Below are 17,344 nucleotides of genomic sequence, written 5' to 3' on the forward strand. Positions count from 1 at the left end.
TGGCAGACCTGGAGGATTTTCATCATTCTCAAAATGTCCAATTTAAACCTAGTCCCAATGAGTCTGATGGCTCCAACACTGAAAAGACAGAACTGCTTATTTGGGGACCTGTCCTACCTCTCCTAAAAGATGTTATTGTACTTACTAATAAATTACTTATTCTAGTGCACAAAGAGTGAAACCTTTATTTCCTGCTCATCCAAAGGATTATTGTTCATATGTGAGAAGAAATGACCTCCTCGCCTACCTGTCACGATTCCTGGTTCCTGCTGCCCTCCTCAGCTAAATGTTACCTGCACTCAGAGATCATTTGAGCCTTTCTTTTGTTCAAGGAAAGGAAAGTCCAACAACCACCAGTAAGGAATTACTCATCTATATGTGTCCACCTTTGAGGAAAATCTACTTTTAACTGACGTGTTGCTTCCCTGAAATAAATAATAGTTCTGGATCTCTCACTTTTTTTTTTTTTTAAGACAGAGTCTCTGTTTCTGCAGTGACATGATCATAGCTCACTGTGTCTTCAAACTCCTGGGCTCAAGTGATCCTCCCACCTTAGCCTCCCAAGTAGCTAGTACTACAGGCACCCACCATGCCTGGCTCATTTTTAAATTTTTTGTTAAGATGAGATCTTGCTAAGTTGCCCAGGCTTGTCTGAAACACCTGGGATCAAGAGATCCTCCCGCCTCAGCCTCCCAAAACACTGGGATTACAGATGTGAGCCACTGCACCCAGCCGGATTACTCTCTCTTGATCATATCTACTCATTTAACTTTAGGGTTGAAAAGGCCCTTGAAGATTGTTGGTTCAGCCATTTTGTGTGTGTGTGTGCATGAGGAAACAGAAACTCAGAGGCACTGAGGACACAGCCCTAGATCACCAGGCAAATGACTGGCTGAGTCAGTAGACACTCTTGCTGGTGTATTCATATTCAAAGCCATATCATGCAGGACTCAGTTACTTCACTTTGTCATTTTGTGATCATCAGGTTGACACATCTTAAGAAAGCACAATTTGGCCTTTCTGTTCTGGTCAGGAATCTGAAGAAAAAAACCAAGCTATCGGCCGGGCATGGTGGCTCACGCCTATAATCCCAGCACTTTGGGAGGCCAAGGCAGGTGGATCACGAGGTCAGGAGTTCGAGACCAGCCTGGCCAACATGGTGAAACCTCGTCTCTACTAAAAATACAAAAATTAGCTCGGTGTGGTGGCAGGCACCTGTAATCCCAACTACTCAGGAGGCTGAGGCAGGAGAATTGCTTGAACCCGGGAAGCAGAGGTTGCAGTGAGCCGAGATCACTCACCACTGCATTCCAGCCTGGGTGACAGAGTGAGACTCTGACTCAAAAAAAAAAAAAAAGAAAGAAAAGAAAACCAAGCTATCATGACAGACCAGTGAAGGGATTTTTGGGGGAACACTTACCGCCAGTGAGCAAGCATAATGTTTTGCATGTTCTTTAAGTGTACTGTCAGTCACTTTCCGTTTCTATTTATACTAGGGACTTACTGTCTATAGCTAAAATTGACATTTACTGTGCCCATAACCCTACCACAAATTAAAATCAGACCCCAAGTCCCTCTGGGGAAAATGTTTATTAAGCTGTAGGAAGACATCTGAAATGATACCAAATTGCATTTTAAACTTGAAACCCCAAATACCACATTTGTTTGCAAGTAGGAATAGGACTGTCTGAGGAATAATTTGAGAAACTGAGCAAGTCACTCTCTTTGGCAACATGCAGGGCCACCAGGGAAGAGAAAAGTACCTTAGAAGAAACACTTTATATAAACCCCTTGTGGCTTTTAAGTAATCATTTAAACCTAAACAAAATATTCTTTAGAATGAACTTAAAAGAAAAGTAAGCCTTTTAAAATTCCATGCCTTTAACGAACAGACACAGACATTTCAATTGTACTTATAAATATCCTGAGAAGAGGGTTGAGAGAAATATCAAAATAAAACAAGTCCATTAAAATGTAAACCTGGGTTCCAGAGTTTCTCCTGCTAATACAGGCAAAAGTGTGTTTGAGACAAAAAAATCTTCAGCCGGGTGCAGTGGCTTGCGCCTGTAATCCCAACACTTTGGGAGGCCGAGGCGGGTAGATCACCTGAGGTCAGGAGTTCGAGACCAGCTAGGCCAACATGGCGAAACCCCATCTCTACTAAAAATACAAAAAATTAGATGGGCATGGTGATGGTTGCCTGTAATCCCAGGCACTCAGGAGGCTGAGGCAGGAGAATTGCTTGAACCTGGGGGAAAGAGGTTGCAGTGAGCTGAGATCGTGCCATTGCACTCCAGCCTGGGCAACAAGAGTAAAACTCCATCTCAAAAAAAAAAAAATCTTTCTAGCACTTTTGCCCTTTAGGATGTAGGTATCTGTGGGTGTTTGTATGTAGCAGGTGTATTTATGTACATAGATTGGACACAACGTCAATCTCAGAACCTAATAATGGAATCAATTTTGTCTACAGGGAAGCCATACTCAGTGGTTTCTTTGCTTGTGTGTCCAGTCCGTGAGTAGCTTGGAAAATAGCAAAGCCAGGTTGAAAAGCCATTTGAGATCCTTGAATGCAAAGTGTAAAGTACATGCCAAGTATCATTATTATGAGCTTTATTGCTATTATTTTACTAAGTGTTTCAGATTAATATCAATTCTGCTTCATGATAAGTGCTCTTGCAAAGTGGGAGAACTTGAAAGGTAGCTCAGGGAAGGTTGCACAAGAGAGAGCACACAGTTTCCTAGAAACTTCACCCTTCCCCCATACCCCCTGTTCAAGCCAATGGTAGCTTGACTGTCCCTAGAAATCAGGATAGTGTTTCAAGTTATCATAGCCCTTAAAAAGATGCCTGTCATGGATGTGACATAGGGGTATAGCTGCCAGGAAATAAGAGATAGTGGACCATGAGGTAACGTTGTTAAGTCTTTTAAGAAACCTCTGTGGGGCTCCTATTGTGTGCCAAGCTCAGTGCTCTCAAATATTCTCCCTTCAGCCTAGGAGAGAGACTGGTACCTGCTGTAAGGGGTCTGGCAATGGAGAGAAAGCCGGCTTCCCTGAGAAGAGGATGGGAGATAACTGGGGACTCACAGTAATGGAGGAGACACCCATACCCTTCGGAGAGGCTGGGTGTTTCTGGGCCTTTTCCCCAAATGCTTCACCCCCAAATTTAGAACAATATAGCTTTACTTTGTGTTTTAAAATGACAGTTGTATTAACTGTATTTTCTACAGCAGATCACTCATCTCTTAAATAGATTATGCATTGATCATCTTCAAAGGGCTAAGCACACTCAAAATATTCTCTAAAGTCATTCTCATGCCACACCTGTGACATGGATATTACAGCCACGTAGTTTTTGCCAATGAGAAAACAGAGGAGTTAGATGCCTTGCTAAGATCACACACTCCTGGTCAGTGGCAGAGCCAGGAGGCGGCCAAAAGCCTATGCCTGTCAGCCCCACAAGGCTACCTTATTGGATTTCCTGGTTAAGGATGGGAGTCAGCGTTATCTCTATCATTTCTGTCAGCCACTCTGTCTGGAATAAGTGAAAATAATAGACCTAATTTAGGACTCCAAGAGGTTTGCCAGTTCTTCCTCCTTCTCCCTAGAAAGCAAGTCAGACAGGGACAAGTCTATTTTTTAAGAGCCCAAGAAGAGGAAATTTCAAAACCTCTATTAGCCGTTTAATTGTTTTACACTATTTGTTCTTGGGAGATATTCTTTTCTAAGTTAAATCCAAATGCTGCTGATGTACTGTTACTATTCTGCTTCAGTTGTGTTTGAAAGTAACTGGTGACCATTCTCAGATGATAGTAATTTGCAGCTTTGAAGATCATCATCATTATCTGCCAGCCTTCTCTAATGTCTCCCCCATGGGCTAAAGAAGTCTTATTTCCTTTACTTTTCCCATTAAGTCTTCCCTTCCAGCTTTTTAGTATTTTCTCATGCTTCTCTGGAACCTTCTCCAAATTCTCCACACCTCCCCCTTCTCCCCATGTTGCCTGACAAGGATCTCTTTGGGAATCCTCACTCTGATCCCAGGGTTTTTGGTGATTTGATCACAGCGGTGATTGAGATAGAGCCTGAAGCCTGAGTTATATCTCTGTTAGGATATAACCCAGTGAAGAGTTTGCTCAGCCTTGTTAGGCAATGCCCCTTTCCTTGTTCGTGTTTCCTTGGAGAATAAGTGATCCTCTCAGCACGCTATCACTTTATCATTAAGAATAGAACTTGAGAAATCAGGCTTTTAGCAGCCCAAGGTTGCATAGTCCATGCATGTAGTCACAGCTGCTGAAAACCACTCCCTCTGGGCCACCGACACATCCCTCCCCTGCCAATGTATCGTGGAGCTAATAAATTCTAGCGCTGCCTTTTAAAGAGCTGAAATAATCCCAGCGAGTGGCTGGGTGGAGGGTGTCATAAATTTGGTCTCCCAGGAGAGATATTTGAAAACTGCCGAAGAGACCCTGCCTTGAGATTCGAGAAAAGGTGAAATAAGAGCATGAGTGAGGGCAGCAGTGAATCGAAGAGCCTTGCAGGAGGCACGGGATAAGCAGAGGCTGCTGGGAAGATCCGATAGATCTTTTATAAGAGTTCTGTTTTCATGGAAGTCTCTTGCTGCTGGAGCTATTGCCATTCAGCTGCAAAATTCCATCATCTATTTGGAATATAGATATTGGAAGATTGTGCTAGGTGTGGATTCCACCACAGATTATTCATTAAAATACACTAAGTGACAAGCTCAAACCTAAACAGAATTGCTGACTTGGAGCTCAGAATGGGGGTGGGGCTCTCCGTGTGACTGTGAGCTCAGGGAGCTCTCTGCCTCTGCAGAATACCCAGGCAAGTGCGCCAGTGAATGTTTTCATGAATTATTCATTTATGGTGAATGAATGCAAGCAGCAATCACATGTAAATGACAAGACTCATAATCAGAGGGCTACTTATTTGTCCTTATGAGGCAAGAAGGAATCTTTTTAACAACTCACAACGGAAAGAAATTTAACTGAGAGATGTCTTTCTGAGGATATTTTTTCCCAGCTAGTAATATGTACAGCACTTATTTGAGCTGCGTTCAAAATCATCTTTTATTTCATCTTTTGATCTGCATTTACTTGCCTTTTCTAAGTGTAACTTTATGAATAATTGATGCAACTGGGAAGTTATTGGCTGATTGAAAAGCCATCTCTTCATGTCTGTAAGTCTGACCTATGGGTAAAGCCAACTGTTCAGGCGTTTAGGGTCTTTAATGAAAGGTCTTTATAAAAAGCCTTTCACTCTTTAAAAGGAAAAAAAATCAGATTTTGAAAATGGATTTTTTTTCTGACAATAGTACATTAGAAACCAATCCAGCCACGTTTTTGGTTAATAAATGAATCAAGCTGACTGCATGACTAATTCAGATTAATGGCGCAGAAATCAGTCACTAAAGAAGCCAAAAAAAGGTTGCTTTAATAGTCTTAACAGAATGATCATAAATTTGGATCTCCCCTCCTATTACTGCTCTCTGTGTTTAAAACGCTTGAAGGCCCTAGTAAACATCTCCTCCGCCTAAGTAGATGCAGTGTATATGCTATAAAACAAGGCAAAGTCTCCAGCAGGGTGCAGATCTGTTAGCTGTATTATGTTTTATTACTAGCATTGGCTTTCTTGAAGCCAGGCTTTTATTAAAAAAAAAAAAAGAAGAAGTTATCATTTCCAAAATAACAGATACTACATCCATAAAATAAAGGCATCAGTAGTACCAAATTGATAAAAAGGAGGCCCAAATTTACCTCGTGTGGTAAAGTTAATTTCCAACACCCTGGTGATAATGATCCAAAAGTGCCCTTGTCAATATCGATAAGTCCGTGCAAAGCAGAAATGAGATGTTTAGTTGACCACAGTGTGGGTGTAACTGGTGCCTCCTTGCGCACAGCTTTGAGCATTCTAAAGTACAACCTTATTGCAGGGCAGGCATCCAATTTTTAAAACATAGTGTAGATTGGAGACAGATGAGTGTTCCTGAATTATCCTTGGCCTTTTCTTATGAAATGCCTAAAATATAATTTCAAGTGGAAATTGATTTAATTGATGTGAAAACAAGTGAGTCTAGAACTCATCTAAAAGCTTGAGTTTAAGGGGTGTTGATAAAAACTACACATTACCTTTTATGCTTTTCGAGAACAGAAATGAGTTGTATTAAGCTGTTAATGTAAAATGGAGTTTCATTTATGACTTGTAAATCAATTAATTTATTCTCATTAGTAAGTGAAGATATCTATTGAACGTGATTCCTGGAATGTCCATTGTTAGAGTGATTCTTGATATTTATGTTTTCATTAATAAGAGACATATTTATCAAGCACCTGCTAGGTACCATGTACTCTCTTAAGTTTCAGAAATATCTGCTATGGTAAACAGGTAGACATAATATCAGACTCATGAAGTTTATTGTCTAGTTGGGAGAAGAGACATTTTTAAAAATTACTCAAAATTAATGAATTACTAGATGCTATGGTGAGTGCCTGTAGTCCCAGCTACTTAGGAGGCTGAGGCAGAAGGACTTCTTGCTCCCAGGAGTTTTAAGCCCACCTGGGCACCATAGCAAGACCCCATCTCTAAAAATTAAACATAAATCATTGATAAATCAGGAAGCTGAAATGGTACCTCCTAAGAGCCTACAGAACACATTTAATTTATCATTATATATACACCAATTGGAAATTTGTAAATAAATTATTATTTAAATGATCTAACTGGCCAAACCAGTTTTCCTTTCTAAAATGAGAGAGTGCACGAAGCCTGACACATATTTGTTGTTTAATTGATCTTTGATGAGTGATTGATTCATTGATTGAATAGTGATAAATGTTCCTAGAGAAATGTACAGGGTATACTGAGAGCACTCGAGAAAGGGCTCCAGTCTGATGTGGTTGCCCAGAGAAGGTGGTGAAGATTACATATGTCAGGTTTTGTGGCAGGAAGACAGATGGTGCTTCCATGAAGGTGAAAGGAAATCACTATGGCAGGTATACCAGGCCCAGAGCAATGAGCGAGAGAGGTGGTCAGAGGCCAGATGGTGCAGGGTCTTGGAGCTTTGTCATGTTGTGTCACAGGGAGGTGGGCTTACTGGTCTCCCTGATAAGCTATAGCATTTGCTGTTTGACAGTGACAGTTTTAGGACAGGAGAGGGGCTAGGGAAGAAGCAGAGAATAGGCTACAGATACAAAGGCAAAATTCTCTTCCTGCACACTCAACATTCTGTGTCACCGAAAGAAAAGCAGATGGGGAAATCCCAGATCTTCAGCCAGCAGCCCTCCCTTGAGCCTAAGAAAGCTTGGAAAGAGAGAATACATGTTTTAATTGAGTCTGCTGGCATTTTGATGCCTTTTCTAAGGCTAAATATTTCTACTTCTTTGTGTCATTTGTTAAAAGGGGAAATATTATATCTGCTGTCTATCTTTAGGAGCTTGACAGTAAGATTTGGTTCTGAACATGAGCTCATTCACAAAAAGATATGGGTAATAAGACGTCTTTTAAAAATATGGGTCAGGCAGCTTTCTCGTGTTCCTAATTCTTGCTTCTGTGTTCATTTGTCATTGTTTTTAGGAAAAACAAGATACTGGGGAACTAGTTTTGTTCCATTTTGTGGAAATATTCTCAAGGGCTTTTTCTGAAAAATAATGTGAAGTCATTTTGAAAATTCTGTAAAGTTGTGGGTGAGAGAAGTTCATTTGCCTCTGTAGAAGGGTTTGGAAATCTAAAGTTGATGGATTTTTAAAGAAATATCTTACATGCAGCCAGTGTTGGACATTTTACATCTGTTGGACTGTGGTTCTTTAAAGCTAAAGATTGGTGTTTTAGAGCAAGCCATAATTTTTTATTGTAGTATGGTGATTGATCTGTTGTTAGATCAACATTTCAGAATAATAGTAATAACAAAAATAACCCATTTAGTATATTCAACAGCTCATTTAGTATCATGAGATAAATATCTCTATCACCCCCATTTTACAGTTGAGGAAACTGAGGCACAGAGAAGACAAGTAATTTGCCCAAGGTCACACAGCTGGTAAGTGATAGAGCTAGGATTCCAACCTAGGTAGTCTGGCCCATGTCCTTCACTTTACACATCACTCCATTTTACAATGTAATTATTACCTGCCAAGGAAGCTAAGTATATTGTCTTTCTATTTAACCTTCTACTTGATTATTCTAACAATTTTCTTTCTTTATGAAAATAGACCTGAAATCCCAGCACTTTGGGAGGTCAAGGCAGGTGAATCACTTGAGGTCAAGAGTTCCAGACCAGCCTGGCCAACATGGTGAAACCCCGTCTCTCCTAAAAATAGAAAAATTACCCCGGCATAGTGGCACATGCCTGTAATCCCAGCTACTCAGGAGGCTGAGGCAGGAGAATCACCTCAACCCAGGAGGCGGAGGTTGCAGTGAGCCGAGATCACACCCTTGCACTCTAGCCTAGGCAACAAGAATGAAACTCCTCAAAAAAAAAAGAATTTATTATTATTATTATTATTATTATTATTATTATTATTATTATTATTTTCTGAGATGGAATCTCACTCTGTCACCCAGGCTGGAATGCAGTGGAGTGATCTCGGCTCACTGCAGCCTCCACCTCTTGGGTTCAAGCGACTCTTGTGCCTCAGCCTCCCGAGTAGCTGGGATTACAGGTGCCCACCACCACATCTGGCTAATTTTTGTATTTTTAGTAGAGACGGGGTTTCACTGTGTTGGCCAGACTGGTCTCAAACTCCTGACCTCAAGCAATCCGCCTGTCTCATCCTCCCAAAGTGCTGGGATTACAGGTGTGAACCACTGCACCTGGCCAAAAATAGAAATTTTTAAATTCCACTTTGGAGAAGAATGAGTAAATAAGCATTTTGCATTAGTAATTGCCACTTCTTAAGATTTAAGAGTTTGTATTCCTCTCTTTAGCATTTCAGTCTCCTGTCCCAGACAAAAAAAAGAAAAAACTAGTTTGCCAAATTAGGCTACAAGACTTCATTTAAGAAGGTCCAAAAGAAGCACATATTTTAAAATTTTTTTATTTATTTTTTATTTTTTGAAATAAAGTCTCGCTCTGTTGCCCAGGCTGGAGTGCAGTGGCAAGATCTCAGCTCACTGCATCCTTGACCTCCCAGGCTCAAGCAATCCTCTCCCCTGTGTCTCCCAAGTAGCTGGGACTATGCCTGGCTACTTTTTGTATTTTTTTTAATAGAGATGGGGTTTTGCCATGTTGCTCAGGGTAGTTTCGAACTCCTGAGCTCAGGCTCAAAATGCTAGGATTACAGGCCTGAGCCACCTCACCTGACCAGAAGCACCATTTCTTTGCATAAGCAAATACAAGTGCAATGAGCAAATATTCTTTTTGTGGTCTGGATGTGAAATTTTGTTGTATTTAAATGAGAAAGAAGCATGAGTCCCATGGAATGTAAAGCCTTTTTAATCAACTTCTCTTAATTTTTAGGAACACCTTCTATTTGGGGTTTAGTCATGTTTTAAATGCAGTTTTGATATGAAGAACTAAATGCTGGCTGGACCGGCTTGATTTCACTAAATGAAGACACTGACCACCTACCGTGTGCCAGATGCTGGGTTAAGCACTGTGGATGCTGCAGTGAGCAGTGCATGATACCCTTATCATGATGGAAGTCATAATCTAGTTGGATTAAGAACATCTTGTTTTCAAGTCCTGAAATCTGAATTTTAGAGCTTCAAGAGTCTTTGAGATGCCTATAGGCTCATCTGTTCATTACAAGATGATGAAATGGAGAGCCTGAAAGTTAAGAGTCTTTTCCCCCAGTCAATAACTTTAATAACAATGACATCTGGATATCCTCCTGCTCCCTGAAGCTTTTTGTTTTTTAATTCTGTTCTCCACCAAGTCCTTATGTTATTATTTTTTCAATTTTTTTCAAGATTTCTTCGATATCTATGGTCTGTTATTTGTTTTCTGTTTTTTGTTTTTTTTGGAGATAAGAGTCTCACTGTGATGCCCAGGTTCCCAGGTTCCAGGTTGGAGTGCAATGGTGTGATCTCGGCTCACTGCCACCTCCACCTCCTGCGCTCAGGTGATCCTCTCACCTCAGCCTCCAAGCATCACCATGCCTGGCTAGTTTTTGTATATTTTTCTTTTTGTAGAGACAGAGTTTTTCCATGTTACCTAGGCTGGTCTCGAACTCCTGGGCTTAAATGATCTATCCAGCTCTGCCTCCCAAAGTTCTGGATTATAGGCATGAGCCACTGCACCCAGCCCGTGTGGTCTGCTTTTGATGCTAATTAAAAGAAAATGGGAAGATCAATATCTTCCCATCTTCTAACCTACTTTTTTTTTGCATTATTGACTCTCTTTCCTTTGCCTGGTCACATATGTGGCAGATCTGTCTGTCCTGAGAGTTTAACAGATAGTCCCAGTGTGCCACAGATCTTCTGAAGACCTGAGAAAGGACAGCAGGGTGGAGAGACCCCTTCGCACCTTCCAGACGAAAGCACTGGCCTGAGGATAGGCTTGTCCAAGGGCAAAGAAGACCCTGTAGACACAGTTCTGGCTTTTCAGACACCCCTAGACAGGAAAACATCCTTCGGGGGGAAAAATGAGGACATGAAATCGCTTGCTGCGGTGCCTATCATTCTGTTAAGGACAGTGAAAACACAGTCTGTCATCCTTGACATTTTAATTGAAAGAAAAGCTTACATAGATTTCAACTGTAAGCAGTATGTTTATACAAGTGTAGAAAGAGGAATAATCTGTCAAGTTGGAAAACTCTTAATGCTGCAGGACTCAGTTTAGTAATTGAACAATCCAACATGAGCTCACACATCTTACCTTGTTCCATGCCTCAATAATTTTTAGTAGGAATACTTTACCTAGAGGCATATGGTTATTAAAAGGGAGGCTTGGCCTGCACAAAGTCTGGAATTATTAGCTCATGGCAACAAGCCTGCACTGGAGAAGGACTGTTGGGTCTTTGTTTTCACAACTTTACTGCAATTTGCCATATTATTTTCAGAGTCTAACTGATGTGTTGTTTGGGAAGTTTTGTTTTGTTTTGTTTTAAAGGAAGAAAATGGAATTTCATGTGGATGACTGAATTCTCACGTTAGCAGTATTACAGGATTTTACTACTTTATAGAAAGTCCAGGGAGCAGTGTGAATATCAAAAGAAATGAACTGTGAATTTTTTAACATAAAAAATCAATAATAACGTAGTTATGGGAGCCATCCAGGTGTGATGGGGGAAGCCCTATACGGCAAGTTGAGTATAAGCCCCGTTCCCGTTCATGACCCATGTGACCTTGGGAAAATTTAAATGTCTCTGAATTCAGCATACTCCTGACTTAAATGGGAAGAATATGATCTAATTACCTCATTGCATTGTTTCAAGACACATGAAGTTAGGGACAATAAAATGCCTTTAAAAATATGAAGCATTATTTAAGTGCAATAGAAAAAGTTTTATGCAAGTATAATGTATTAAATAATAATTCTAATTTCAATATACATGAAGGGAATTAGACAATGCCATGCTTACTTTAACGATATGAGCATTCTGGACAAATGATTGTTTCTTGGACCTAGCTACATAGCTACATGCGTCAGTCTAGTCCTTTATATACCTAGTGATGGGTAGGCACAGGTCATTTAATTTACTTTTTTCAGTTTTTGTAGTTTTAAAAATTCAAGCAAGAAACAGAGAGAAAATTCTGCTGGTTTGGTACGTGGGGGTTGGGGAAATGATTTATAGAATCTGTGTAGAACAATAACCTCAAAATTATTCAGAATCCAAACATACAGGGATCTCAAATAATCCTTTCCCTTCTATACATTACTAATTAGCTTGATCGGTATCATTAGGAAATTATTATTATAATCCCAAGGGAACCTAGTACCCTGAAAGGCTATCTTAATGAGGAAATACTTGATATTTTAAAATCTGGTAGGTCTCTACAAAGTGTAGAAATAACCTACCTAATAAGAACACTGAATTAAATGAAACATACCATTCCCGAACTATTTATATAACTGAGAGTTTTCCATGGTTTCAGGAAGAATAAAAACTCATTTTAAATGTAATTACTTTTGCATCCCCATTCGCATAACCGTTAAGTTGTTTAATTAATTTTTTTCTCTAATTTTTTTTAATTTTTATTTTTTAATAGGCAATCCCCTGAACTAGAATAGGTTCAGACAGATTCCCTGATTTCTTTTTGAAAAAGAACACCTCAAAAAAATCCTAATGAACAATATTATTTTTCATATGTCCCATTGGATACAGAATGTAAATGATGATAATATGTTGCCCTTTGTCCCATGAGCATGATATTGCAAACCAACATAATAAAAAGAAATGTTTTTAGCTGTCTTTGCTATAATATTTTTACTTGTTCCTAACTGTCTATACTTAAAACATTCCCCTCTGGTGACTAGGAATACAAACCTGGTAAAAGGCTGTATGTGTGTATAGCTGTATTGTGTACATCTATTGAGATGGATATATAGACGGATGGATAGATGGATGATTAGCTATATGTTGGGGTCCTCTCAGTGAATCTTTCTCATTATGGAGGTAGGGAGTTCGGATTATTTATCTTGGATTTAGAAGAACTGACAATTATTGAACATTATATACTTTGATATTCTACTATTTTCTATTCAGTAAAGTTCCCAAACAAAACATTAAGACTGGAGGATATCAACAAATTTGGTTGACTGAGCCACATCCTATACCTATCTGACTCAGTCTATCCACCTGTGAAGGAGACTTTAAGACCTAGTGAAGGCACAACCTGCCATGGTATTTTGGAGCAATTGAAACCAGCAGTCTTCTAGATCTGTAAAAGCCAAAGGACCTTCAAAGGCCTTCTTAGTCCTTATTGTCAATCTATACTCCAGAGGTCCAAGAGTACATGTCAAGAAATACCCATAGCACTTCATCTGCTTATCCGAAAGCACTCATCGTTGTTACAAGCTGCTTCCATTAGCCTCTCTGTGTATCTCCTCACATACACATTCTACTAATACAACTGAGTGTAATTAGTGTATATCTGCATAACCTCTGCGGAAATGCTTTATATTCTTTTTCTTTTTTTGAGATGGAATCTCGCTTTGTGGCCCAGGCTGGAGTGCAGTGGTAGAATCTCAGCTCAATTCTCCTGCCTCAGCCTCTCAAGTAGCTGAGATTACAGACGTGCACCACCACGCCCAGCTAGTTTTTGTGTTTTTAATAGAGACAGGGTTTCACCATGTTGGCCAGGCTGGTCTCGAACTCTTTATATTCTTTTATATTTTCATATATACACCTATCTAAACTGATCATAAATCTTGACTGATTAATGACTAATCCTTCTATGATGTGTGTGACTCTGGTGGTTAGCTCTATTTCCAAAAGACCTCTTGGGCAAAAAGAGTGGAAAACTTTATCTTCTTTGAAATTGCAACAGGCATGTGAAGGAAGAATATGTTGGCATTCTGTCCCCCACCTCAATCTTCCACTTTTCATGGGAGCCAAAGGAACTCTGGGGAAGCAGCTCCTTCTCCTACTCTGGTTAGGAGCACTAGACAGGGCTGTCTTCTCAAGCACAGGAAAGTATTGCCCTACCCAGAACATCTCTGTCTGCAACCTTTGCCCAGCACTTAGCACGAGGGAGCCTCTCTCTCGTTCTCTCTCTCTTAAGAGAATGCATTAATTCTGGAAGCACTAGTTTCTAGCATAACATTCAGGATAAGGTTGTTTAACATGGAAGACTCAGAGGTCCTGGGAGGTTTTTGTTTGTTTGTTTTGTTTTGTTTGTTTGTTGTTAGGTCTTTAACTTAATGATTTGACATTTATACAGCTCCCCAGAGCAAAAGCATGAGGAGATTGAGAATTTATGTGGGGAGGTCACTTGTTTGCCATTTTTAATAAACACAAATAATTCCCTTTTTCCCTCAGCTCCACATTCTCTGGCTCATTAAATCAATTTAAGGCCCTTAAAATTTTTTCTGGCAAATTGAAGCAAAAGCTCAAACTGTGTACAATACTCCCCCGAGGAGTGCTTACCCAAGTCTTGTAGGTCAGGCCCAAATCAGTTTCTGTGAAACAGCCTAACACCTCGCGTTATTATGAAATGAGAGGCTGGTAATTGGAGGCTAGGCTCCGGACTTGCTCTGAGAAAGGCCAGCTGTGCTGCCGCACCGGGATCCGGCTTCTTTGGTTTGTTTTTTTCCATTCACAGTGGAGAACGCTGAAAAAGTCAAAACAGATTTCTGTTGGGAATTCGTGAATGAAGTTTGCTCTGAAAATCCAGAGAGTGAAAGTGTTTCCAGAGCAAAGCCAGGCAGGCTTCCAGGCAGAGGTGTGGGAGAGTGTGGCTAAAATAAATGTACATAGATCTCAGGCTCTAAGACACTTCAGAGGGCTGAGATTTCTGAGTAAACAAAGGATTTCACCACCAAGTTCCTTTCCTAAGATGCGAGCGTTTAGGAGACTTATTGGCTTGTTTCTATTGAACACCAGTTAGATAACAGAGGTCAGGAAATGAAGTGGAATTTGATATATTAACTAGGAAGCAGCAAAGGAAACCAGGCTTGTGTTTTATTTGTTATTATTTCCCTAATATCCTCAATTATGTGACTCTCCCATCAGTGGATCTGATCTGCTGCACATGTGACATTGTTGTCCCTGCTGTTCTGGACACTGGGGAGACAGGGCCAGGGCACCAGGAATCATGTTTGTTTGTTTTTTTCTTTGTCCCAGGCCTGTCCCAGGCTCTCTATCTTCTCTGCTACATCTCCACAACAGACAGAGACAGCCCATGCCAGCCTCCATGCCTGGGACCCTGCCCAACCCTACAATGCCAGGATCTTCCGCCGTCTTGATGCCAGTAAGTGTTTCTGTGTGTCTCACGATAGCTTGTCACTTGCACTGAGGTTTGCCACTCTTGAAAGGGCAAAAGAAACTCTGAGATCCAAGCTGATGGGAAAGAAGGCGACTGCTTCTGAATGGAGGGTTGAGCTGTGTCCAAGTTTGCTTTGAGGGCCCTGTTGCCCATCCCCAGGCACCGTGTTGGCTTCCCCACCCTTCAGTGCTTTGCTATGAGATATGGTCCATGGTGACAAGTGGGCCTGTGACACCCAGGGAATGGAATTTGTTCAGGGAGATGGTGTTTCATATCTACTCCAAAGTCTACAGTTTGGGCTGTATACAGAGTGTCCTTAAATTGCCAGTGAGTGGTCTAACCAGGACTCAGGATAATAACTATAATAATATCAATAACAACGATCGTACATAATAGCTGCTAACATGCATTTATGCATATCATGTTCTGTTGTTCTGTTAATCATGCTAGCAGTATTTATTGAGTGTTTACTGTATGCTAGTCACATTCCAAGCACTTGATCATCACACAAAACAATTCTACAAAATGGGTGTATTACTGTCCCCACTTTTTGAATGAGGAAAGAAAGGCAAGTAACTTGCTCAGCTGAGAAGCAGAGTGGCTGAGTTTTGAACCCAGGAATTCTGGCTCTAGAGCCCACTCTCTTAACCACTATATGATATGCACACACTCTCTCCTTTCCCTCTCACAACAAACCTGTGAGATAGACACTGTTTTTATACCTATTTTACAGATGAGGAGACTGAGGTATAGACAGACTGAGTAACTTGGCTAGGGTTACAGAGCTAATAGGTGATGGAGGTAGGACTTAGATCCAGGTAGTCCGACTTCTGAGTCTCCACCCATAATCATTATCTAATAACAAACAATAAAAATAATAGATAAGGCCGGGCATGGTGGCTCACGCCTGTAATCCCAGCACTTTGGGAGGCCAAGGCAGGTAGATCATGAGGTCAAGAGATCGAGACCAGCCTGGCCAACATGGTGAAACCCCATCTCTACTAAAAATAGAAAAATTAGCTGGGCATGGTGGCATGAACCTGTAGTCCCAGCTACTCAGGAAGCTGAGGCAGGAGAATCGCTTGAACCCGGGAGGCGGAGGTTACAGTGAGCTGAGATCACACCACTGCACTCCAGCCTGGGTGACAGAGCGAGACTCCGTCTCAAAAAACAAACACAAAAAATAATAATAGATAAACATAGAAGGGAGATACCCAGTTTTCCAGAAGAAATATTTCTCTCCTTCCATGGACCTCTTGCCTGTACCTCTTCTTCATCCTCCCTGGCGTTGTGCTTTGGTGAAGATGGCTGGTGTATTCACAGGGTCACCGGAGTTCTCAGAAGCCCTAGAGGCAGTGTACCAACTCAATTAAAACCCTCCCCACAACAATATTAACAATGCCTTGCAAAGCCTTTTAGCATTTTAAGAAATTGTTTCTATTGTTATTTCATTTTATTCTCACAGCAATCCTGTGGGGATACAGTAGCAGTAATTATTGATACACTCATTTTACAGATGAAAAGCTGAACAAGAAATTGAAGGTAGCTGTCCAATGTCACACAGCTTGTGAGTGAAGAGTTGTGGCTGGAACCCACGTCTCCAACTGACACTGAGTAGCTCAGATCATCCCAGGTTGAGCAATTTGCTCATTTATCTAAGTGTAGGCAGGGGAACGGCGAAGGACCCGCAGACTCAGTTTAGAGAAATGGACTTGCCCACCCTAAATACTGAGTAGTCCAGATTAGAAACAGTCTTTGCAACATTGGGCCAGAGGACAGATCACGTTGGTTGACTTTACCTATGTTGCTCTCCTTAGACCCCTTTACATGAAAGAAAACAGCACCATCAATGCAATTATCCCACATTTTATTCAACCCAACCAACTACGTGAAGACTTCCACCACAAGCTGTCTTCTTTTAGGCTTTAAGTTGTTCCCATCCAAAAATTATTATTTTTTTACAACTTCTATGCATTGCCCAGAAAAATACCACTGCAGAGACTTTTTAAAAAAAATTTCGCTAAGCTGTGCACCATTCCCAGAGACAAAGATGAGACACTTAGGCTGAAAAGACCCAGAGAAACCAGTTTCTACCACATCATTTATTCCTACAGCTTGACCTCCTGTTAGTGCTTCAGAGTAGCAGCAGAGGTTCAGCTACATGGTCAAGAGCTCCCAAACCTGTGACATTGATGTACACAGCTGCCATGGCAATAGGCGTCAGTTTAGAGCAGCGATGCTCACCTGGGGGTGATTTTGTCCCCCAGGGGATATGTGGCAATATCTGGAGACTCCATTGGTTGTCACAACCAGGGTCGGTGGGAAGGTACAGGCACCTAATGGGTAGAGGCCAGGCATGCTGCTAAACATCCTACAATGCACAAGACAGCCCCCACAACAAAGGATTATTTAGCCCAATATTCAACAGGCCTCAGGTTGAGAAGCCCTGGTCTTGAGTGACAT

At 40.9% G+C, this 17,344-nt stretch overlaps 1 protein-coding gene across 7 annotated transcripts in view; it reads left to right on the top strand.

The window, feature by feature from the left end:
* Positions 1 to 17,344, top strand: part of CREB5 (cAMP responsive element binding protein 5) — a 415,936-nt gene that overhangs the window by 294,613 nt on the left and 103,979 nt on the right. For all 7 annotated transcript variants that reach the window (XM_063708435.1, XM_055347246.1, XM_063708434.1 and 4 more), the window contains one exon: positions 14,740 to 14,866. In XM_063708435.1, the coding sequence (XP_063564505.1) occupies positions 14,740 to 14,866 (127 nt within the window). The remainder of the gene's footprint in view (positions 1 to 14,739; positions 14,867 to 17,344) is intronic.

The sequence above is a fragment of the Gorilla gorilla genome, chromosome 6 (assembly GCF_029281585.2).
Source record: "Gorilla gorilla gorilla isolate KB3781 chromosome 6, NHGRI_mGorGor1-v2.1_pri, whole genome shotgun sequence".
Classification (NCBI taxonomy): Eukaryota; Metazoa; Chordata; class Mammalia; order Primates; family Hominidae; genus Gorilla; species Gorilla gorilla.